This window comes from Podarcis cretensis (genome assembly GCF_951804945.1).
Source record: "Podarcis cretensis genome assembly, chromosome: 5".
Taxonomy (NCBI): domain Eukaryota; kingdom Metazoa; phylum Chordata; class Lepidosauria; order Squamata; family Lacertidae; genus Podarcis; species Podarcis cretensis.
The window spans coordinates 92,586,944-92,612,896 of record NC_137174.1 but is presented as its reverse complement, the minus strand read 5'-3'; the positions used below and the strand labels follow the sequence as shown (position 1 = coordinate 92,612,896).

Here is a 25,953-nt window from a genome sequence, read left to right as displayed (position 1 = left end):
CTGTGCTGCCCTAAAATATAGCCTCATCCAGTTTGAAATATTCTGGTATAAATTATCCCGATTATACCAGAGATGGAGTAGATGCCCTTCAGGGATGTTCCAGTCCTCCAGGCCTATAATTCTAATTACAGAAACAAGGAGCATCAATTGAAGTGGGCAGCACTTTAATCTCATCATCACCATTATTGTCATCCTATCATCAGGTTCATAGACACTGACAAAGCAAAAGCAGCTAACCACTGAATCGAATATTTTGTTATCATGTGTCTGAAGCACTTTTCAAGGATCCCAACAGAGCAGATATGCAAAAATGAGCAATTTTTTAAAAAGTGAATGAAAAAAAGAGGTGCCCACCCACATGCACACACATGTTCTAAATATTCTATGAAACATTTTAATTTTTAGGAATTCCACAATGTTCAACTTTCACAAGAACAGTTACCATATGCAACAAATAGAACTTATTGCTCATGTATGCACAAAAACCCTTGCTAAGTGAACAAAACCATGACACAGAAGCATGCCCAATAACTTTTCTAAGAAGTTGGATGTCCAAGGAATGTGTGATTATATAATCCCAAAATCTATTTCAATTATGTTATATATTGTTTTCAGTATTTTCCCACATTGCTCATTCCCAGCCATGTTCTGGGACAATTTCAGTATATCAGTCTGAACATTTCATTCATCAATAACTTGTAAATAAATAGGAGTCTTTCTTTAACACTTGTCAAAATAATGCATTGCACTTTTTTTTCAGATGAAGGTTACAGCTTTATCTGAAACTATATTTCTATAGTATGCACCTATTACACTTCCAAATATTTTAAACATATATTATTTACAGGATTATTATGCTATTTTTACTTTTACTCAACAATTCATAGGGTTGTATCCAATGTTAGTGCTAGTCAGAGAAGATTCACTGAAGTTAATTAACATGACTAACTTAGGTTCTTTGATTTCAATGGGTCATCTCTGAGTGGACCGTAGTTAGCTACCACCCATGTTTCTGAATTACACAATAAACATGTTGAGACACAAATATTGGTGATGTAAATTACATTGCCTTTTCTGTAAATTAAAATAGCCAGTTAAAATTTACTGTGAGATTTTTTAGCGGGTGGGGGTGGGTGGCTGCTGGAAAGATCAAAACAAAGGTCAAAAGTCACAGTGGATAATAGCTGATGGTTTTGATAGTGCTAATTATATATTACGGCAAGGGAAAGGTAGAAAGGGAAATATGAGTGCTAGGAAAAAGACAAACATCCCAAATGCTGAATTTAAAAGAAAGAAAAATAAAGGGAGGAAAACTTTAAATGTCTTTGTAGTTCACTGTCATGAATCAAAGACATAATGAAGCCTGAATTAAAAATGTCAGTTTCTGTGAATGTTGATAACTTGGCTCTTTGTTGTGCAAGTCAAAATGTGTCTATTTGATGGGTTAAAATGACAGTCTGAAAATGGGAGATGGAATAGCTAAGAAAGGGGGGAAGAAAGCCCACCAAAAAAAGACATCTTAAAAGTAGGCCCATAATGTAGTACTTTAAGGAGAAGACCTGTAGGGTAGGAGGCAGTATCTTTAGGAAGTAACCAAGCAGCACTAAAAGGCAATGTCCGTGGCCAATCAAAACTATTTCTCTAGCTGCTGGGGCTCTTGCATCTCTCTCTTTACACTAGACTGGAAACCCTTTGTACTAATTGCCAGACTGTACCAGATTTTCTGGTTCAGTTCCATCCTATAATTGACTGACAATGATGGGCAAGGAAGGGGAAAAACTCAAACTCACCACTCCAAGCAGAGGGTCAGAAATGGTTTCACAGGGAGCGCATCATTGCTTGCCACTAAATACAGGGGTTAAGAAAGCATCATTTGCCCTCTCCTCTAATTCCTGGGGTAAAGGGGTGAAAGAACAAGACTGGATAGGACAAGAATAGGATCTTACAGACCTGCAGTATGCCCTCTGCAAACAACAACAACAAGCTTTCATTACAAGCAGGAATGCTTGCAAGCTGCCAGCATGAAACTATGATGATAAGGATGTTGTTGTTATGTTTTGCCCACAATTGCAAATAGCCATAACTGACCTCCCATGCACATTTGCAGTTCTAAAGTTACAAAACTCTAAATATGTCTTAAGCTTGAACAGTAGCAAACATTTGCTAGTATAGACATTTCTTTTATTTGAACTTGACACAATCCTTGTGGATTCTGCAAATAAATGGTTTCCTATCAACCCCCCCACACACACACACACGCAAATAAAAGGCAGATAACTTGCAATTTCTTATTCTTGCTAGCTATCTTCTAACTGGTTACTATTCTTATATCATTCTTTATTCTCCATATATAGTACAAATGACAGTAATGTGGCTTAAATTAACTAGCTACTGATCTGATAAATGACCTTATTGTTCTTTTTAGGTTTGTAAAGAATGTCATTTGGTAAATAAAGCAACAAGCATTTCTCCATAGGTTTGATATAAACTGCATGTCTCTGAGCCAAAATCTTATTTGTTACCCTCCACCCACTAAACTTCAAATACCACCTCCAGCATAGAAACACACACACACACACACACACACACACACACACACAGAGAGAGAGAGAGAGAGAGAGGCATCAATGTACCAAACTCCCTGCTCACAGCTTCACAACCTACAAATGAGAAAAAACCAAATGCACCATTCAGCTTTTTAACAACAAAACCCTTTTAGAAAACACAGTGTATTCCAGACCTGATTTCTCTGTCTTTTTTTATTAACTTGACAACCTACAAATGTGTGCCCACCTATGCCATCAAGGCACCTCTTTGCAGGTGATACAGTTTTTAGCCACTCATTTCCCAACCCATAATTAGAAAATGGTACATTGCACTCCACCCACATTGCACTCACACCCACTCCATCCCCATTCTCTATCCCCACGTTCATACAGATGTCTTTTGGGATGCAATGAAACTGCTGCTATACATGCTCAGAAACCAGAGAGACGTTGCAAAGTTTCACAGCTAGGCCAATCAAGTTGGCATTCCATAAGCAAAGGCAGCAGAGGAGTTAAGCAAAAGCTTACCTTTCAAACCCTGAACAGAGCTGTCTTTATGAGACCTACACCATCTGACAGGTTGCAGAATTTTCTCAAGTACAGTGCCCCGGGCAGGTGAGATTTTAATAGGTAGCAAACACCTGAAAGCAGGACTAGAAAACTCTAGGAAATAAGAAAGCAAACGGGTAAAATGTCTTCCCAGAGACACAGTCAGCTCTTGTGCATGGGGAATTACGAATGCTCTGGCTATAGAGTTTTGTCCAAAGCTGTAGTTTTTTTCCCTCTCCCCCCCTTTCTTTTCTCTCTCTCTCTCTCTCTCTTTTAGCGAAGCTAGATTAGTTCATACAAAACTCAACAATACAGCACTGAAACCCATTGTTGATATTCAACATTTTTCACATAGCGGAACAGAAGAGACAATACGGTATCTAGGAAACCATGGGCTGGATTACAAAGTGATGCTATCTCTTCCTTCTGGTGGGCCTGTAATCCTTTTTTTAACCTACCACAGCAAAATAACATGAAATACAATAACAAAAAAATTAAAACCCCCTCAGATCAGTCAGACTGCAGTGCCTAAAAAAGAAGAAAAGCAAACTAGGGAAGGTTAAATTAGAATATTTTTTTGTCTATGAAATCTAAATAGATAGATAGATAAATAAATAAATAAATAAATAAAGGTAACCAAATGCTCTTATGTCATCTTATTTTGTGCTTTCACACCACTACAAAAAGCTGTTATTTGAGACACAGTCAAGAAAGAGCATTATTCCCATGAAAGAAGTCAAGTAGACTTAATGAAGTCAAGTATTTTTAAAACATGTTTTTATCAGTAATACTGAGACCCATGTATGGTCATTCTGTATTTTCAGGTTTAATGTTATTTCTGTTTCCAGTGTAGCCATGTCTATTAACACATCAATCATAACACTCAAGAGCAAGCTCTATATTCTTTTAGGATTGATGGCAGAATAGTTAGGCTTCTTGTCAAGCTTATGGAACATGTGATTGCATTTATATTCAGATTCTTCAATTTTCCAAATAATTCCTCCAGTTCACAACTAAAGTTGAATGTCTCTGGACAACCCTATTTTTCACTTGAAGAAAGTTATCTGTATTTCAAATAATTTCCACAGCTCTCTGAATGTTATTGTTTATATTGCATTTAAACTCCCCCACCCTTTAATACCACCACCCTCTGAGTCTCATTCCATTTTTACTAACTCCAGTTCCCATGTTTTCCTCCAAACCCCAAATAGTCTAGGTAGCCACCGAAAGTGATTGTTCCTACCAGTTTCTTTTCATCACTGCTGCAATTGACCAATTGACAACTGATTGATGGTTATCTTTTCACTTCAACAATGAAAGAAATTACCATCACTATGGCTATGTACAGTAAATGCCTCCGGAGTAAATTACATGATTCTAAAATTCTCCTTAGCTCACTTAGTAAAACATCAACACAAAAAGTTTCTTTCTCTCTCTCTCTGCCTCTTTTCCAGTATTGCAGATTTGGCCTTCCCTGTCAGCACCAGAAAAGAACTTGACAGCTTCTTTAAAAAGAGGAGTATAAAAGAACTCAAATAAGGGATGGCACAAGGCCTGCCTATGGCTTCCATTCTCTGCAGCTATTCTTCGCAAAGGGGAAAAAAAGTAGGCATGTGAGGAAAGATAAGCCATGTCAGAATACCCTGAGAACATTCCCAGTGACCTTGGAGTTTTGCTGTTTTCCCTTAACTATTCTGTGCTGGAAGAGCTTTTGAATTTTTGAACTTTACAAGTCCACTTAGGCTATTCCAAATATGTAGTGTTCAGTCCAGATACTCGTCTGCCTCTGCTCTGCCAATTAAATCACACAGTGCTAATCCACCTTGTCCAGCATTTACATGGTAATGAAAGTTACATCTTAGGAAAATTTAAAAATGAAATATTTGTCTAATTAATGAATTTGTATAGAGCAAATATGTAAATATTTTAAAACAATGCTACATTCTCTCTCTCTGTCTCCTTGCAGCTTAAACTTAGGTGCATGTTGAAAGGGTTCTTTGGTCTAGTAAATCAAGTATTATACAGTTATAGGTATCGAGAGATGGAGAACGTTTGATTTTTTTAGTTACTCTTGATCCTTTAAGGGAAGAGAAGACTACAATAAAAAGAAAAAGAAAATATGAATCCTAAAATTTCCTAAAATACTAGAATTTATTAAAAAACTTTTAAAAAATTAAAATCACATTTATATTAAATTGATTTAATTAGAATTAATGTGAATGTGGGTTCAAACCACCTCCACCACACTTCAGGATGTCTGCTGGTCTTCAACCATACTGTCAGGCACCATTAGTCTTTGAAGTTGGAAGCTGGTTCTCTCGTTCCAACATACTGGAGGAGGAAACTGCAGGCCTTATCGCCTATCAAGAAAATCTTGGTAATGGGTGGAAAGTCGCCTTTTAATGCAGGCTATCACATGACACTGGACTTCAATACCACACAACTTTACTATAAAATCTGATGCTATATAATCTATAAACTTCCTCAGCCCAGCAGTCTGATCAACTTGTTATGACAACTTAGTATGGAATTGCATAGCTGAAATCTACCATGCTGTATTCCTCCTGGTTTCCAAATACCATTCATATCTTTCAAGCTACTACAATGATTTTCACTACCCATTTATCTATGGTGTATATACACAGGACAAATTTTCTTGGCTTGCCTCTCAACTTTTGCCAGTTCCTTGTTCCATTGTCCAGATTCACCTATCTTCATTGAAGCCTCTGGTATGAAAGATTTCCAGAGGGAATGAGCATACCTGATGTTGGAAATAAGAAATAAAAAGGCTCATCTCAAGCATGTTGGATTGTGGGAGGAGCAGGTGCTACAATCCAGAATGCGGCAGCTAGACTGGTGACTGGGAGTGGCCGCCGGGACCACATAACACCAGTCCTGAGAGATCTGCATTGGCTCCCAGTACATTTCCAAGCACAATTCAAAGTGTTGGCACTGACCTTTGAAGCCCTAAACGGCCTTGGTCCAGTATACCTGAAGGAGTGTCTCCACCCCCATCGTTCAGCCCGGACACTGAGATCCAGCACTGTGGGCTTTCTGGTGGTTCCCTCATTGCGAGAAGTGAGGTTACAGGGAACCAGATAGAGGGCCTTCTCGGTAGTGGCACCCACCCTGTGGAATGCCCTCCCTTCAGATATGAAGGAAAGCAGCTATCTTCTTTTTAAAAGACACCTGAAGGCAGCCCTGAAGTTTTTAATATTTAATGCTGTATTGTTTTTAACACTTGATTGGAAGCCGTCCAGAGTGGCTGGGGAAACTCAGCCAGATGGGCGGGGTATAAATAAATTATTATTATTATTATTATTATTATTATTATTATTATTGTTGTTGTTGTTGTTGTTGTTGTTGTTATTACAATGATGAGAGCTGGGGGAGAGGCCGGAGCTGATGGGCTCATAGTCCCAAAGCAAAACAATTCAAACACAAACACTAACACTAACAAAGTATCAACAATGTACATTGCACAACAATGTGCACAAAAACTTCCAAAGTATCACAGAACCCAAACATGTTTCACTATTGGTCTTCTGAATGGTCTCCATGTTTAGCATATAAAGCAAATGTGACCTTACAAATAATAAAACAAATTCTAAACACACAAATCAGATGAAACACCCCTAGCTGCAGCTAGGAGTCATGAGGAATGAGCACCAAATCCCTTGATGACCATACCAAGCAGCTATTGTACATATATATGGTAAATAACATTTGGGACAGGATAGAGCCTTAAAGCTCCATTGCCACGGGGTCACTCAATGCTACTGTCTAGAAACGACTCTGCACATATGAAACGGAATCACTGTATTATTGTGGCCCTTGCCCCAACCCCCAAAATTGTTCCCCTTCGCTCTCCATTTCCTCTCTCCCCTGTGCCTCTGCTCCTGAGCCCCTGACATCCATATTTCCACATCGGCTTCTGGCTTTCTTATTTTACTGCCCTGGGAGAAATGGGAAGGTGCCATCCCTGCCCTCCCTCTGCCAAAGCCTCACTTACTGGGGTTGTGCACTGGAAGCTGCCACCACAAGAAACTAGTGGTGGTGATTCTGCTGCCTGAGGTGGGTGCTCCAGTCTGCCTCATAGGCGGGTCAGCTCTGAACCTATGTTACAATGGACATTTTAACCGATTTGCCTGTGGACACAGTACATCAAAATGCACACTTTGAAGCCAGATCTTGAAGATTGGAGCCTGGCCTGGTCTGGAAAAGGAAAGTTGGAGAGATTCCCCAATGCAGGGATCAATTGACTTTTGGGATATGGATTTGAGTCAGGAGGAGATTGGAGCTTTGGGGGCATTTGGATTTGGAGGAATTTTGAAACAAGATTTGGAATGCTTTATGGATCCTAGCTTTAACTATGGAAATCTGGCTGTCCTGTTAAGAAGGAATAAAGGCATTGTTGGGATGGAGCTCCCCCGAGATCTGCTTTTTAGCACTAAAGATTATGAAGAAGATCGGCAGAAGGGACGTGAAGAAGAGTTAAGAGCCTCGGATATAAGATCTCCAGGTTGATGGACTGTTTGGAGTTGACAGAAGGGACGGCAGAGGCCGAGACCGGGGAGAGGAGACGGCGGAAGAAGATTGGGAATTTAAAGTTTATATTTGGAAATTTTGTAAAAATTTAATGAGGGAGAGAAAAATCGTGGAATGAAATTTTTATGACCCTAGTGGAAATGTTTTAAGAGTTTAAGTTCAAATAGATATATTAATTTTAAGGAGAAAAAGAGGGAAAGGATTTGCTGAAATATTTAACTGAATTAGAATACAAAAAAGGGAGGTGGGAGGAGGTCAAGGAAACAAGCAAATGAAAGATATATTATGTGAAGGTTTGATGTGCTTTTTGCTTTTGTTTTTCCTTTTTTCTTAATTTATTTTTATTTTTTTATTTGTATGGTATTCTTTTTTAATGTGATACATTGTTTTGCTTTTTGTTTAATTTGGTGTTTTTCTGTTTTATCTGTAACCTTTAAAACCTCAATAAATATTATTTAAAAAAACAAAAACAAAATGCACATTTTCATATGATTCTTAAAATACATATTTTGATAAACTGACAGATTCCCAGTGTATACAACGCATACAAGATGGTATTTCAAGCTTCTTAAAGCATCAAACAATATCAAGCAATATCTAGGAGGAATGGACCCAGCTGATGGACAGTCCAGTATAACTGAGCTTCCATTTATGTGCTTGCACATCTAAGAAATGTGGCTGAACAGCTGTAATTGTATTGCATTCTGAATGTACATCCAGAATCTAGTGGAGCAATTTTCTCTGAAAAGCGTTTCTCCTGCATTAATAGCTGAAGACTGATCAAGTAGTAAAGTGGGTTTTGAAGTTTTATCCCTTTACAATTTTCAGCAGAACAAATCACTTAGAAATTTCAAATTTCATTAATTAAATATGTGAGCAAGGACAACTACACAATGGCTGAGGTTTAATACAAGTCATACATCTCCTTCAGATTGAGGACAAACTATAAGCATGTCTATAATTTTTCTTCTTTGGATTCTGAGTGGAAAATGGAACATGTTAAGGCAACAGATTAAATAAATGGTTCTGGAATGAGAAATATATTCCTCTTCTGCAGCAGTGTATAAAAAGCACAAGACTCTAGAAGGTTTATGATTCTGTTTATGATAGAAAGTCTCATCAATCTTTGGTTCTTGTTATTTATTTACTATGAAAATACAATAAAAGTTAAATCAAGGTTTCTACAGTCCTTAACTATTATTTAACATAAAATGATGATTATCATTTATTTATTTTATTTCTGTGCTAGTTTTCCTCCTAAAGGAGCCCAGGGTGGTTCTACAATATCATGAATGTAGTCCGTACATAATAGTTTTATTTGTTGTAGTTGGCATCGGTCTGTTTTGAGAGACAATGGAGTAAGCCTCTGGGAGTGAAGTTCAACAGCTGCATTAAAGGTAAAGGTAAAAGGGACCCATGTCCATTAGGTCCAGTCATGACCGACTCTGGGGTTGCGGCGCTCATCTCGCTTTACTGGCTGAGGGAGCTGGAGCACAGCTTCTGGGTCATGTGGCCAGCATGAGTAAGCCGCTTCTGGCGAACCAGAGCAGCACACGGACACGCCGTTTACCTTCCCGCCAGAGTGGTACCTATTTATCTACTTGCACTTTGAGGTGCGTTCGAACTGCTAGGTTGGCAGGAGCAGGGACCGAACAACGGGAGCTCACCCCGTCGCGGGGATTCAAACGGCTGACCTTCTGATCAGCAAGCCCTAGGCTCTGTGGTTTAACCCACAGCGCCACCCGCGTCACCAAAGTGACCACCACCCTGGGGCACAAGCCTGGCCAGTGTGTATGGCGCTCCTAAGCTGCTCAGACAACAAGATGCCCCCCTTCTTGCCCTCACTCATGTGGACCAAAGGAAAGCAGAGCAATACATTTGGCACCAGTTTGGTTGCAGCAGTTGCCAGAAGGAGGCATACAAAGTACCACCCAAACATCTTAGGGACTACACTCCAAATTTGTGTACGGTTTACTCCTTAGCCCTTTTTACTCCCGAAGATATTCTGCAAGGCAGTGAAGGTTTAGGATCAGAGTTGTCCTTCTCTTAGATGAGCTACCTTACCAGGGAGACAAGCCCCATCTGCCCATGATGAAGACACCTAAAACACCAACAACATCAGGAGTCCAACAACATCAGTAGGGCCACAAGTTAGCCAGCCCTGCTTTGTGGAAAAGAGAGACAGTGAAACAGGCAAAGACCACCCCAGGGCCTGCTGAGGATGGACGCATGTATGTCGCCCGCTACAGGATAATCTATCAGCAAATGTTCTGGGGAAATTGTACTCTATTTATTTATTCAATTTCTATCAACTGAGGATCACAGGACGGTTTACAATATAAAAAACCAACAAAAATACATAACATAGTAACTAATAAAAATAACTACTCCCATCTCCAACAGTTTAAAAGGCCATAGACTGCTTAATTAGCCAAAGAAAAGGATTCTGATAACATTTTCATATTTTTAAAAAATGTTTTAAAAAGTTGTAATTTAACGACAATCCACAATGGAAGGTTTATATCCTGAAAGGCAAGTTATAAATAATTGTGAGATTATATAAAAAAAAATCCAATATCATAATGCCATTATAGAAATCTATGATAACTTGGAATATTGCTTAGTTCTAATTGCCACAGCTCAGCCAATGAACAACTCCCCTAGAAGAAATGTTACATTTGGAGCTTTCTATTATTATTTTTTCAAGGTGAGTTGTTGGGAGGGGCAATGACAGAGTTGTACAAAGTTATGCACGATGTTTAGAAACACTAGTGCCCAGGGTTATCCAAGGAAGCAGAATGCTGGAGGATTCAGGTCAGGCAAAAGGGAGTACGTCTTTTCAAAGTGCATAGTAAAACTGTGGAATTTGCTCTTAGAAGAGGTAATGATGCCCACCATCATTGGCTTTAAAAGATTAGACAGATTCACAGAGGAAATTCATGAAAATATCAAGGTTATGCATTCAAAAAGCTAAAGTAATGATGTATCAAATAAGCAAATGAGTGTCATATCATAGCACAAATGTTCAATTTCTGGGAGCCATAGCCATGCTGCTATGGTTACCCAACAGCCTTCTAGAACTGGTGATGTCATAAAGATGTTCCTATAAAGGATTCAGTTTGCTATTGCCATACAAGCCACACTAGCTGGTAAATGTGGCCAAATGTGGTCAACAAAATCCATTTTTTAAGAGCATAGAAGCCAAGCACTGGCTAAGAGTCAGTGTCCTTCCTTTCTAAGACTTTTATTTTTCTACTCTTTATTTTGGGGAATGAGTGAAGAGAGGGTTGTAAGTTGTGCAGATGCTATAGAAGAAGATGCAAATGCTGCTGGAGAAGAGCACACTTCTAGGTGTTTCCAAGCCTCAGCCTTGTGTTGCTGCATCCCTAGAAGGTATGAATGGTTGTTTTTTTCCACACAGCGGCTGATTTGTTGGAAGACGAAGTTTAGAGATGGCATTTCCCAGATAACAGAACCAAGAAATGTTTAGAGAGCCATGAATTCAGGAGTGTCAGCTTGGCCCCGCGACCATGGGTGTCCGGGGCTGTGGGTGCCATGCAGTGTGCATGGCCCTTGCCCCGAAATCTGTGGATGCCCAGCCCCCTCATGGGGAATTTTGTGGGTGCTCGGGCACCCTGGGCCCCAGGGAATAAGCACCTATGCATGAATGTAACAGTCTATAACAGAGCTTTCCAAACTTCCCATGTTGGTGACATGCATCATTTTGCGACACACTAATTCAGTTTTACTAGCAAACCAGAGGTTAAACTAACCCCTTTCCAGTCCCAGAAGGAGTGCGGGGAGTGTTCACACAACAGACCTACACACTGCAGCCAACATCCTAACGTGTTCTGACACCCAGTTTGGAAAGCTCTGGCCTTTGTTAAGCACTTACAAATTCTTACAAATTTATAATTAGGCACACTGGTTGAGGTCACTGTTAGGCTGTTATGATATTAGGATACAGGGCTGAGAAGAGATCCTCATTTCAGTCCCTATTCATATCTTGTATGTTGACAGGCGGTTGTACTTACCAGGGAGGAGACCCAAGGACAGAAAGAAGAAAAACGAGAAAAAGAATTATCCTGAAGATCTATCCTGTGATGTCACCATGTTTGGGCAAAGACAGCAGAACATGGGCCAAGACTATTGGAATATGACACCTGCAGGTGACGTGGGTGTACAAACAGAGGCTATCAAGCCAGCTTTGGCAGTATGTACCCAGCCCTATGACAGAAAAATTCAAGATCCCCATATACCTATGCCTTTAAGTGATATATTTTTGGAAGAAAAGCAAGGAGAATGTGATGAAAAAACAAGTGCAAATACTTTCCAAACGCCACAACAAAAGGAGGGATCAGATAATATGAGTGTATTATCTTTGGAAAAGGTAAAGAAAAAGGTAGTGGGTGCAAAATTAGAGGGTGATCCCTCTGAAGAAGGGAAGGAGTATCTAATTATGGCAGCTGAAGAAAGCAGACAACATAGAAAATCTGAATTGCTGAGTGCAGTGCTCCAAGAAGTAACCGATGAAAAGGAACAACAAAAAGGAAGAGGTCATACAGGGATTATATTGGAAGGTTTGCCCTGTAAGAAGGACCAGAAGCGGAGCCACCAAGATGTGCCATTTCAGGAGCTGCAGCAGGCTAGAGAACTAGAACCAAACAGTACATCGACTGCCAGTGAAAACAAAACTCAAGAGGAACAAAACACAAGTATTGATTCCAGGGGCGCAACTTCTTTGCAGGAACTGTTCAACCAACCAGCTGTACCATGCAATGAGGAACAGCAGGTTGGCAGGCAACAACAACATGGTATGGGTATCACCCATAACATGGAGAAACCAGTGTTCTGGAGTCAAATAAATCCTGTATCTAAAGGAGATGTTCACAAGGAGGAGCAGGCTTACAAAGATAACACAAACCAGGAGGTACAGCAGCCTGTGGAACAAAAATACCCAGATATTTTGTCTACCATGTGTGGAAATGATGAACAAGAACAGCCAGAAGTACAACAGCTTTTAGATTTTGTAAGAGAAACCTCCAATGAGATAAACTTGTTTGACCAAGAAGACCAACTGCCTATTTTACCCAAAGCTATGAGCTTTCCATTGGCGGACACAACCTATGAGAAGGAACAGGAAGACACACAAGCTTTCAGAAGCTCAACATTAGAGAGCTTTCTCAGCATGTCAGAAGATCATCAGTATGTTCCCCACCAGAAGGATCTACAAGCTGTTGCAAAAGAAAACATAACTACATTGCCCCTGGGTGTAGCTTGCACAATGGATCTGCAACAACTAGCATATATAAACAGTTTGCCTCAGGATGTTGTTACTCATGTTGCAAAGCAAAAACACTCAGATGCACAGCAGCTTCTTTTACTGGAACAAATTAGCACACACCATGATGAAAAGGAAATGCAAGAAGGTCTATATTATGCACATTCCGGATGTAAGGGCACTGCCTATACTGAAGAACAGGAGAAGCAAAAGCTCAGTGCATCAGAACATACAACTACACTTCCTGACAACCTAAGCTATGAGAAAGAACAGCAAAGAAAATTGGACTGTGGGGATTCTGGGTCTGAGGGCACCTATGACAAGGAGGACCAGGACCATCAGGGTACCCTTTACTTAGAAGTGCAACAGCCTCTAGGACTTGCAAAGCTGAGCTCTTTGCCTCTGAGTGGAACCTCTGAAGAACTGTGTGTAAGAAAGGACAACCTATACACTGGCATTCTTGAAATACCCTCCCTGAATGAAGAGCAAGAAGCTGAGGACGATGAGAGCAAGGTGCATATGCTTGCTTCCTCCAAAGACAATGCAATAGCGCAGGAACAAGAAGCACAACCACTTCCTATGCTCCCACAGGCAGGATGCAACACAGAAGGGGAGCAACTGGAGACATGGCATATCCAGAAGACAACATCCACACCGTATGAGGAGCAGCAGGAAAGGGAACAACTGAACCTGGGCATGACCTGTGAGGAGCATCAGAAGAAGGGAAAATGGGGTCTGTCAAGCACCACATTCCCTTCTACTACTAAGGAGGATGAGGGGCATATATAAGGTGATCATTTCCTTCATTTGAGGCAAAATCCTCAAAATTACTACTTTTGCTGTCTCAGAAACTACCTCCACTGAAATATGAAAGCTGAAGAGATATTACTTCTTTTTAAGTTTTGCACAAAGGTACAGTTTATATGTAGATTAAGTCAAAAAGTAAACAAAATTGAAAATAATTGCTGTGGTGATGACTATTTGTTGAGCCCATTTGTTTCATAGTGTTTTGTTTGTTTGTTTAGCCCTTTAGTGATGTCCGACTCTTCGTGACCCCATGGACCAGAGCATGCCAGGCACTCCTGTCTTCTACTGCCTCCCGCAGTTTGGTCAGGCTCATGTTTGTAGCTTCGAGAACACTATCCAACCATCTCGTCCTCTGTCGCCCCCTTCTCCTTGTGCCCTCCATCTTTCCCAACATCGGGGTCTTTTCCAGGGAGTCTTCTCTTCTCATGAGGTGGCCAAAGTATTGGAGCCTCAGCTTCACGATCTGTCCTTCCAGTGAGCACTCAGGGCTGATTTCCTTAAGAATGGAGACGTTTGATCTTCTTGCAGTCCATGGGACTCTCAAGAGTCTCCTCCAGCACCATAATTCAAAAGCATCCATTCTTCGGCGATCAGCCTTCTTGGTGGTCCAGCTCTCACTTCCATACATCACTACTGGGAAAACCATGGCTTTAACTATACGGACCTTTGTTGGCAAGGTGATGTCTCTGTTTTGAAACTACGACGTTTCAAGGGAACTAAATGTTAAAAGGATCTGGATCAGATCAGTGGGAAGTTTTTGGAATACAGGTACGGAGTTTTTACTCAGAGGCAGTAACTAATGAGAAAAGCTACAAACCCATAATACTACTAGATTTTAGCATACTAATGTTAAGAATGATGACCAATCCACTTGCTACATAGTTCCAATGTGTTAAGACAGTTTGGTGAGGGAGTAAACATGGATCCCATCTGAAGACTGTGACACTGGAAAGCCACAGCCAGTTGTAGCTTTCCAGAAATTCTGTGCATAATGAAAAATCTACATATAAAATTGTCATGTGCTATGATTAGATACAGGATGAATCCCCCTCTACTGTTTGCAGATAGCTTTGCTTGAACTATTTACCCAGAAGTCTGAACTAAGTCAAATTATTTTTTGGGTTTTCTGATACTCTCCCCAAGGACATAGAGACTTCTATGTCTTAGTGCAGTGGTTCCCAATTAGCTAATTAGTGAGGACCCCCAATTTTTCAAAAGCCAAGTCATGGGCAGCCTGCTTATGAAAATTTTGATAACTCTATGCTAGTTACCTCTGCAAAGCAATTTTTTGAACAAAATGTGGTGCAGCCCCTAATAAGGAAAGGATTTTAAGTATACTAAAAAACAGAGTAGGGCTGAGTGACATCTGGTTTTCAACATTATGATATATCAGCAGCTAAACACCGCAATATTCTGATATATCACTATATCTGAAATTAGAGATCAGGAGCGGGGATGAGGGAAGAAGCAGCTAAGGAGATCGGATGGGTGGTAGGAGAGGAAGTGGAGTCACCTCCACCACATGGTTTGAGTGGGAGGGGTGAGGGTCAGTGGCAAAGCTGCACACTCTGGCACTGGGAGCGGAGAGCAGGCGGGGACGTGGCTGGTGCACATCCCAGGGGGTGTGGCATATTGCCCGCGAGGGCATGGTGTGCATCCCAGGGGTGTGGCGCACTGCCCGCGGGGGGGGGGTGGCCTGCATCCTGGGGGCGTGGTGACCTCCCACAGGGGCATGGCACCCAGCACGGTGGGGGGTCTCCTGGCCTCCCACCCCACCCCGTCTTTTATTTTGCCTGTCCTGTCCTGTATTTTGTCCAACCAAAGGTGGCAACCCTAGCCAGCCCATATCTCACAGGAATGTTGTGAGGATAAAAAGGAGTGGGTCACACATGCTGTCTCGGGCTCCTTGGAGTTAAAATAAGATGAAAATGCTACTACTAATTTATCACAAAAGTCAGTAAAAGCCCAAGGAATCAGGATGTGAATGTTTAATGAAATTTTGTCATGAGAACAAAATAAATTTGGTTTGCACACTTGACTCGACACCCTTATACGACAGATGTGTTCGGTTTAAATCAAGTTGAATAAAAAATATTTAAAGTATGCACAACTAAAACAGCTCCTGCTGGGTTAATAGAGTTTAAAAGAACTGCTATGAGAGTGCCTAGAATAAGAATAATATGCAACTGTTCATAAATAAGTAGAATCCATTTCACACATTATCCCTGGAGACAAGAAGTTATGAGCTCAAGATTCGTTTCTCCTTTATTTGAAATAGCTCATGCAGTTTGGGTTTTGGAAAATAACAACAACATTTGTGCGACTTCGTTTCATATTTACACCTGCCAGGTATTTGACTACAGGCTTATTTGATTTCTTTGGGAAGATTTTCACTCCCCTGGTGTGCGAGTGAAGCAATAGCAAGATTGTGAAATTTACAAGTATCACATAATGTGTTTATTATGGCTATTCCTCTGTCACGGCAGCCAAGGAACCCCTTTGGGGCTAGATAAAAAGTTTGCCAAAAATAAAATTCAAATATCCTTTGAATCAAAAAAAGATAAAAAGAAGATCTACGCCACCACTGTCAATGCTGCCACTTCCAAAACATATGCTCCAATAAAACATGAAAGCTTTGGGGGCCTGCTTTTTGCAAGCTTCAGTAGCTTGCGCTTCCTTCCCCTCTCCCCCCCATGATCTATTATTAAAATGCATCGCCTGAATTTGCGTACTAAATGGCATGCTACACATTCTCAATGATCTCCAGTTTATTTAAAGGAGCATTATCATCTTCAAACAACTTATTAGAGAAGATGGATTTCTTTATCCAATGCAGTCATTTTTTGTGCTATTTGTTCATAAACAAGACACCAGATACAAGGACATCCAGCAGAATGTCTGACAATATACAGCAATAATCAAACGAATACAGAAGGGAGGCACAACTGCCAGAAAACACTCAGGTGCCAGGAAATCACCCCACCACCACCACCCTCTACTCACCCACTAGCTGAGAGCAATCCCCTCCAATGCTCACCGCAACTCAGTAAGGGGGAACCATAACCTAGGAAGGCTTGGAACTAGCTGAAGGCTTTTGTTTCATTGTGATCTTCAGGTGTTGTGTGCCTGGAGCAGAAAAAAGGTTTGCCCTTTCCTACCATGTTCCACACACGAACCTTTTTAAAGAGCTCTGTTTGTACCCCAAAAGAGATGCAACATTATGAATAGCTAAAAATGTGTTAAAGGCTTTTAAAGTATAGACGTGGATAAGTACTAAGTTCACATGAAGACCCATTAAATAAATAAATACATTAGCACTCTTTCAGAACTCCTAGTCTGCACAATGGCACAATTACTAGTTGTTATTATTGTATCTTCTGTGGAGAATATTTAAATACATAACTCTCCTTTATGTGTAGATATCACTCCTAAAAAAACCAGTTTTGATGGTTGATCAAGAACACACCCTTAACTGATATAATCAACTCTAAGCTATAACTGAACAATAGAAGGGGGTGTGTGTTAAAAAGAACAGATCCTTGACCACATCATGCATGATTTGGGTTTGAGTCCAACCACCTCAGGGCTATTTTCTTTATGTCTGCTCCACAATTACAGATTCCCCTTCGCTTGAGAAGCTGGAGATTTCCAAAACATGTACAAAACTTGTTTTTGTCACAGCAGCATCACTGCATGGACAGGGGGAGCGCTGACAAGATCACAGACACTTGGGCCACCATACTACATAAGAAGAGACTGCTGGATCACGCTAATGACCCATCTTGTCCAACATCCTGTTATCACAGAGGCCATCCAGATGTCTGTGGGAAGCCACCAAGCAGGATCTGAGCACAAAAGCACTCTCCCCTCCCCGGCAACTGGTATTCAGAAGCGCACTGCCTCCAACCAGAGACAGAGTGGAGCCATCATCGTTAGTGGTCACTGATTTGTTAGTGGTCCATGAATTGTTGGTAGCCATGTTGGTGGCCATCACTCCCTCTTGTAGGAACAAATTCCATAGTTAACTGTGTGACGAAATACTTTCTTTTTTCTGTCCTGAACCTTCCAACATTCAGCTTCACTGATGTCTCCCAGTTCTAGTGTTATGAGAGACAGAGAAATGACTTTAGAAAACTCTGTTATGTCTCCTCTTTTCCTTGCCCCAAATATTGTAAACTTTTCTCATACAGGAGTTGTTCTACCCTCTTGATCATTTTGGTTTCTGTTTAATCCTGTAAGTAACTGTCTCATTTGGGTTTCTACTTAATCTTGTAAGCAGCTGCCTCATGGTAGCAAGTGTCTCTCCCCCAAATAAGGAACAGATTTAGAATTCAAAAATTAGGGACAATCCAGGAATCATTCCCATCTTTACCCGGAAATGCCAGGGATTCAACCCAAGCCTTTCCACATATCTCAGTGGTGCTCTATTAGTAAGCTAGAGTCCTCCTGTTTGCAGACTCTCAAGTTTGAAAATGAGACCTTCCCCCACATCTTACTTTGTGAAGGCGATTCTGCATTTGTGAGAGCTGTCCCCCTTTCCCCACTCTCATTTCTTAAATTCCACAAATATAAAGCTAACTCAACTGTACCATGTACCTGGATTGCACCCAGTTGACTACAACAAATGCTCTCCTTTCAGAAGCCTAGTTACCTGAAGAGAAACTACTCCCATGTCAATTAATTTTCTCAGACATGATCAAATAAAGTGAGCCCCAACATTTTTGGGGTGAGCTTCTTCCTTCAGGATTCCATGTAATGTCCATAATAAATATAGCAATATGCTATAAACTCTTTCCACTAAGATAGGAACTTGGTGTTATTGCTACCTGTCTAATCCATATATTTCCCAAAACATTTGTGGTACTAACAGATAGCCAGGCAATTGCAACCCCCCCCCCCAAACACCCACTTCTTTCCATGCCTCCCATCACTGAACCCTAGGGAACCAGGAATTTGACAATGGGTGTTTGATTAATCACAGTTGCATCGAAAGAGGTAAAAGAACATTTTAAAATGTTGGTATTTGTTCCTAAGCTACTAAGGGAATATTGGGGGGGTGGAATAATACTTAGAGAAAAAATATCAAAGCTTTAAAGAGCAACTCCTGGTACCTTCCATGAGACAGAAATTGGAGACTTAGATTTATACACACTTAATAAATAAGTAGAACATTATTGGTTTATTACTTTCACATAGCTGTTCCAAATGTTGCCCTGTGCTCCAGTTAGACAATAATGCAGATTGCAGAAAGATTTCTTTTCGGCAAGCTAAATGTTTGCCAAAATACTTAGAAAATCCATTCTATCAAAGAAATGCAGCACTTCAGCAAAAAGCACAGTATTTAAATGCCTCACTTAATTTTATCACATTCAAATCAAAAATGAGTTGAGTTAATCATATGTCCGACTTTTGTTCCCTTCAGGCAAAAGCAGAAAGATTTCTATTTTTTTTTTTAAAAAAAATATTTTATTAAATTTTCATACAAGATCCCTTCACCAAAAAATAGTACACAAAAAAGCCAAAACAAATACACCAAAAAACCATATAGAAAAAATGAAATAAAAAAGAAAAAAGAAAAAGAAAAAAACCAACCATTCAATACAATTTTTTTTATATATAACTAACTGGACTTCCTCACATCTCCTTTACCCTGCATTATTTATATTAAAAATATCAGCAAATTATTACCTTGTTTCATACCTTATTTTGTACTTTCCAAATATTATATTTCTAAATTTAAGATAATTTTTATCATTTACTCATACCTTAAATTTAAACATATTGTTGCCTTAAATTTCGACCTTTTCTTACTTATAACTTAATTTTCTATTTTACAAAATCTATTTGCTGGAACTGAGATATTCTAAATCGTGCAGATACTTAACATTCATGCAACTTATATTGTTTTTGTAAATAGTCCTTAAACTTCTTCCAGTCCTCTTCCGTTGTTTCTTCTCCCAAGTCTCGGATTCTGCCAGTCATTTCAGCCAATTCCATATAATCCATCAATTGCGTCTGCCACTCTTCCAGTGTGGGCAAGTCTTGTGTCTTCCAATACTTTGCAATAAGTATTCTTGCTGCTGTTGTCGCATACATAAAGAAATTTCTGTCCTTCTTTGACACTTTCTGGCCGACAATGCCCAAGAGGAAGGCCTCCGGTTTCTTAACAAAGGTATATTTAAATACCTTTTTTAGTTCATTATAGATCATTTCCCAGAAGACCCTCACTTTTGGGCATGTCCACCAGAGGTGAAAGAATGTCCCCTCAGCCTCTCTACATTTCCAACATTTATTATCAGACAGGTGATATATTTTTGCAAGCTTGACTGGGGTCATGTACCACCTATATATCATTTTCATAATATTCTCCTTCAAGGCATTACATGCCGTGAATTTTATTCCGGTGGTCCATAACCTTTCCCAGTCCTCAAACATAATGTTATACCCAATATCCTGAGCCCATTTTATCATGGCTGATTTAACAGTCTCATCCTGTGTGTTCCATTTAAGCAGCAAGTTATACATTCTCGAAAGTACCTTAGTCTTTGGTTCCAACAGTTTTGTCTCTAATTTCGACTTCTCCACCTGGAATCCTATCTTTTTATCCAATATAAAAACCTCTTGAATTTGAGCGTAATGTAACCAATCTTGCACCTTATTCTTTAATTTCTCCATGCTCTGCAACCTCCATTTGTCTCCAATTTTTTCTATTATTTCCCAATATTTCGGCCAGCAGGCCTCCATATTGAGTCTTTTCCGGGCCTTAGCCTCCATTGGTGATAGCCATCTCGGGGTCTTACTTTCTAGTAAGTCTTTATATTTTGTCCAGACAATAAATATTGCTTTTCTGACAATATGGTTTTTGAACATTTTATGAATCTTTACCTTGTCGTACCACAAGTATGCATGCCAACCAAAAGCATTGTTAAACCCTTCCAGATCTAGGACATCAGTGTTCTCAAGAAGTAGCCAATCTTTCATCCAGCAGAAAGCTGCAGCTTCATAATATAACTTTAAATCTGGCAGGGCAAACCCCCCTCTTTCTTTTGCATCAGTTAATATTTTAAATTTTATTCGGGGCTTTTTGCCCTGCCAGATAAACTTAGAAATATCTTTCTGCCATTTTCCAAAACATTCCACTCTGTCCACAATCTGTAGAGTTTGAAACAAAAACAACATCTTTGGCAATACATTCATCTTTATAGCTGCAATTCGACCCAGCAAGGAAAGTTTCAATCTTGACCAAATTTCTAAATCCTTTTTAATTTCTGACCAACATTTTTCATAATTATCTTTAAATAAATTCAAATTTTTAGCAGTCAAATTAACCCCTAGGTACTTCACTTTTTTAACCACATTTAATTCTGTCTCATTCTGAAACCTTTCTGCTTCCAAAGATGTCAGATTTTTTACCAAAACCTTAGTTTTTTGCTTATTCAATTTGAATCCCGCCACCCGACCAAACTCATATATCAGTTCCAAAACTCTTTTCGTACTAGATTCTGGCTCCTGTAATGTTATTACCAAGTCATCTGCAAAAGCTTTCAATTTATACTGTTTCACTCCGACCTGTATTCCTTGCACCAACCGGTCCTCCCTAATCATGTTCAAAAGCACCCCTAGGACTGAAATAAATAACAGAGGGGATAAGGGGCAACCTTGTCGTGTTCCTTTTTCAATTTTAAACTCTTCTGTCACCACATTGTTAACTATCAATTTAGCTTTTTGCTCTGAGTAAATTGCCTCTATTCCATTTTCAAACCCCCGTCCCACTCCCATCCCTTCCAAGTTTTTCTTCATAAACCTCCAAGAAATGTTGTCAAAGGCCTTCTCCGCATCAATAAAAATTAACACTGGTTTTGTGTTAATATTAGTTTGCAAAAGTTCCAAAATGTCTATAATGTTCCTGGTAGTATCAAACAAATGTCTACCTGGAAGAAAGCCTGCCTGATCTTTATGAATTACTTCATTTAGCACTTTTTTAAATCTACTTGCCAAAATATCCGCAAAGATTTTATAATCCACATTTAGGAGTGAGATGGGACGGTAGTTCTTAAGTTGAGTCTTTTCAGATTCCACTTTAGGTATCAATGTGATGAAAGCTTCTTTCCACGATTCTGGTGCCTTCTTCCCCTCCATGATCTGGTTACAGACCTCCATTAGTGGTTGTGTCAAAAAATCTTTCAATGTCTTGTAATACTTGGAGGTAAGACCATCAGGTCCTGGAGATTTGCCTAGTTGCATATTCTGAATGGCACCCTCAATTTCTTGTTGCGTTATTTTATCATTTAGGATTGTTCTCTTTTCCTGGGATAATTTTGGTAGTCCATAAATTTTTAGGAAATGGTCTATCTCAGTCTCTTCCTGCGGCCCTTGCATATAAAGTTGTTTGAAATATCTCTGGAAGCACTTTCTAATTTCCTCTGGTTTCTGGATATTCCTCCCTTCAATCTCTAAATTGATAACCGTGTTCAATTTTTGTCTCTTTTTCAACTGCCATGCAAGCAGTTTCCCACACTTATTCGCTGATTCAAATTATCTTTGTTTCATCTGTTTAATTTTCCACTCAACTTCTTGATTTATCAATTTAGCGTATTGTGCTTGGTAAAATTTAATTTCTCTCAGAACCTCCTGTGATTTAGGTTTTGATCTCAATTTTTTCTCACCATCTCTTATCTTGCCTAAAATCTTATCCTTTTTTTCATTCCAAAGTCTTTTCTTTATTGTGTTCTGTTGTATCAAAAACCCTCTCATAACTGCTTTACTTGCGTCCCAGATTATTCTTTTTTCCACCGTAGTATTCAAATTTATTTCAAAATAGTCTTTTAAAGTTTTTTGGGCCTTCTTGACAATCTCCTGATCTCTTAATAGGGTGTCATTCATTTTCCATCTGAAGGAACCGGTTGGAATAAGTCTCATTTCCACTTTCATAGCATTATGGTCGGAGCAGGTTTTTGGGCAGATTTCCACTTTTCTAGTCTTAGGTGCCAGTCCTCTAGTTATCCATATTTGGTCGATTCTTGTCCATGACAGGCAAAAGCAGAAAGATTTCTATTCTGGCATATGCACTAACATTCGCAAGGTATTTGGTGTTACCTTAGGAGTGAAATTTAAAAGCTACCAGCATTCTGGGGTGTGGGTGTGGGTGTCACAAATAATCTTGAATGTGGAAGTGCCTATGATCGCCCTGACAGCATCAAGAGCACAAATTGTCCTAAATGCACCTTAAGAGACCCATCTGGAGGTCCCACAGACATCTTGGAATTGTTGTTGGAATCCGTCTGTTTTGGGAGACGACGGAAGAGTGCGCCTTTGAGGGTGAAGTCAAACTGTTGAAGAGTTACAGCACCTGCTGTGGCTGTAGAGAGTGATACGGGAGAGACATCTTTGTTGCAGCTAGGACAAATGAAGGTGTCCAGTTGTGATGATGCAGGTGTACTATGGTGCTTCTTCTTTCTATGCTCCTCCCAGTGAGCATTCCTCCCTTGGTCAGTTCTGTGGATACACGACTGGACTATCTCCAGACACTGTGGTCATCAGCAAGGGATTCTCACAGGGGTTAATTTGACCCAAGTCAATTCACTGACCCTCTTGATGAAGTGTAATTCAGCAGTTTCACACTGAAGTTTCACTTTGAAGTTCCTTCGTTCAAAGATGGTGACTTAAAGGTAATTTGAAGAGTAACCTGAGAGTTTGAAATGTCCCCTAGCTGATTTTTAGCTAGTTTTGCCATTTCTGATGCCAGATTTGGATCAGCTGATTTTGTGTGTGTACAGATTGGCCTGTTTGTCCTATTTGGAATGCAGAAGGGCATTGCAGGCAGATGATGGCATACATCACAGTGGAAGAGGAGTAGGCGAATGAACCTGATTTCTGGATCACATCACTAGACCCTTTAATAGTGTCCGTATCTCGCAATGCAATTCAAGGACTGCCATATGAATCGACCCAGACCCTGCAATCATCATCTGAGACCCTTCTTTGCCTCCTCCACGAGACGTCTGAATGGTGGTGTCAGAGCTGCCTCTAGGTCCCAGCTGACAGAGGACCAACGCCAGACTGTCATTATGTACAAAAGTCTTTATTGAGGTTTAGTTTCCATTTCAAAGCCGCAGCGCGCAGCTCTACGTCTTAAAGCCTAGACCGACGAAGTCCCGTCTGAGTCTCCGCCCCTTCCACACCAGTTTAAGACTCTCGCCTTGCTCCACCTCTTCCTAAGTTCCTTTCTCCTCTGGGCCCTCCTGCCCGCTAGGGTTTCGTCCTTTCTGGACTCCTCTGACGCTGACCCCCCTGATTCTTCCCCCTCCTTCCGGCGGGCTTTAGGACCTGGTTCCCTATCCGGGCTACCTTCTGTGCCGCTCGCCTGTACATTTGAACTTGGCGCGCGCGCCCAGCCGGCAACCTTCCTCTTGACCGTTCCCTCGCTCTCCGATGGAGGCGTGGCCAACCCTGCCTCATCTTCTCTCGCTGGTGGTGAATAAGTTGGCTCTGATACCTGGGACTCCTCCCCCCCACTACGCTCTGGTGGGGAAGCTGGTCCTGATTTCCAACTGCTGCTCTGGGAGTCCCCGCTGGCCCCTTGCTTCTGGGGTGTCCCCCTTGGGTCCCCCCTTGCCCTGGCCATAGGCACCCCTTTCTGTGAATCTTCCGATTCGCTGGAGAGGCTCATGGAATCTCTCGGGCTGCTGTCATCTTCTCCTACGCTGCCCTCGGATTGCTCCCCCTTGCTCTCCATCTCCTCCCCTCCCTGCGCTCCCGCTGAGTCCCTGACAGGTGGCAACACCGGAATGGGCCTTTTCTGCAGTGGCTCTTCATTGTGGAATGTTTTCCCTAGGAAGGCTCGCCTGGTGCCTTTGTTACATATCTTAAGGTGCCAAGCAAAAACAATCCTCTTTCCCCCGGCCTTTGGCTAATTAACAATCTACAGCTTTTTAAACTGGGGGTGTTGTTGTTGTTTGTTAGTGTGTTATGTATTTTTGTGTTTTTATATTGTAAGCCATCTTATGATCCTCAAATGAAGGGCAGTATGGAAATTTAATAAGAATAAGAATGTAGGTGGTTGTTGCTGGTGAACAGATGTTTTAGGTTTGGTTTGGGGGTTGTTTGTAAGCCTATACAGGTGTTCCATCCAAGACCCGTGAAAGGGTCATTATCCAGTATGGACTATACATCATTGATTCAGTTTGAGTGGCATTAACTGGGAGCTGTAAGTGACAAGTGGTGGTCTGTCATTAAGTCTTCTGACTCTGTTCTGTAGATCAGGCATGTTCAACAGATAGATCGTGATCTACCAGTAGATCACTGGACGTCTGCAGTAGATCACTGGTAGATCACTGGCTCCCCCCAAAGAAGCTGAACAACTGTGGCTCCCCTAAAAAAGCTCAACATTTTACCTCCTCCCTGAAAAAACTCAACAACTTTGACCCAAACACCCCAAAAGGGGGTAGATCACTGTCAGTTTTTAACTCTGTGAGTAGATCGCAGTCTCTTGGGAGTTGGCCACCCCTGCTGTAGATTATTCCTTGGCACCAGTTGGGCATTGTTGATTTTTTCCACTTCATTAGGTAGGTAATATAATCTAAAGAATGCCTCATGTAAAATTTTAAACTGTGAGTCTCTGTCTCATGAGTCTTTAAAGATGCAGTTCTATCATAGCACTTGTCAGTAAAGAATACATTTTATTGTGTGTCCTGGATAAACAATGGAAGCATGTAGGTATGTGTAACAGTCAGCAGCTTTCCTATATAAGATGATGCTTATACTGTACATCCATTATCTAAGTGCAGTAGTAATGAGAAAGTGAACCTCTTATGTGGACTAGTCCAGGCTCAGGTAGATAGGCTGAATTTTTTCAAAATACTGATGGAACTGCCCAAGTGTCTCCTGTCCGTCATTCCAGATGATAAAAGAAATCATAAATATATCTCAGGTAGAGAAGAGGGTTTTGGGGATAGGAACTGAGAAAGCATTGTGATGCAGAACAATGCAAAAACAAAACAATTGGTATCAGCATTAGCTTTTGTCATTGATCCACAAGCACAAAATTATTACATTCCAATAAGCAACCAACTGTTTTACTAATTTTTTTTTAAACCTATGTTTATATATGTAGTTATAGAAGTTCATTATTGAATGTGTAAACTTTAAAGCAACACTTTCTTACCCATAACCTACTTGACACATGGTAGTTTACACAGAGCTCGTTCAATAGAGGGGGGAAGC

At 40.5% G+C, this 25,953-nt stretch overlaps 2 protein-coding genes across 15 annotated transcripts in view; one reads left to right on the top strand and one right to left on the bottom strand.

Moving 5' to 3' along the window:
- The window catches only part of LOC307217112 (uncharacterized protein), a 479,205-nt gene that overhangs the window by 180,946 nt on the left and 272,306 nt on the right, over positions 1 to 25,953 (bottom strand). Inside the window, exon 6 of one of the 13 annotated variants that reach the window (XR_013839393.1) lies at positions 7,112 to 7,211. The exons of the other annotated variants lie outside the window; for them this stretch is intronic. The gene's annotated coding sequence lies outside the window, so the exon portion shown is untranslated. Of the gene's footprint in view, positions 1 to 7,111; positions 7,212 to 25,953 lie in introns of those variants that run through there. 13 annotated transcript variants of the gene reach the window in all.
- Positions 10,747 to 13,886, top strand: LOC307216373 (uncharacterized protein). 2 transcript variants are annotated; one of them, XM_079976538.1, is made up of 2 exons: positions 10,747 to 11,036; positions 11,681 to 13,886. In XM_079976538.1, exons 1-2 carry the CDS (start codon positions 10,961 to 10,963, stop codon positions 13,711 to 13,713), a joined length of 2,109 nt encoding a protein of 702 aa, XP_079832664.1. In that variant the 5' UTR covers positions 10,747 to 10,960; the 3' UTR covers positions 13,714 to 13,886. The 2 variants fall into 2 exon arrangements, with proteins under 2 accessions (XP_079832664.1, XP_079832663.1); XM_079976537.1 differs by having other exon boundaries at positions 10,748 to 11,036; positions 11,664 to 13,886.

What these genes read in the sequence shown, in the direction of transcription:
- LOC307216373 (XM_079976537.1), top strand. Translation starts at nt 10,915, where the DNA reads ATGAGTGAAGAGAGGGTTGTAAGTTGTGCAGATGCTATAGAAGAAGAT. An exon ending in TGTTGCTGCATCCCTAGAAG is followed by an intron (nt 11,037 to 11,663) that starts GTATGAATGGTT and finishes GTATGTTGACAG; the next exon opens with GCGGTTGTACTTACCAGGGA.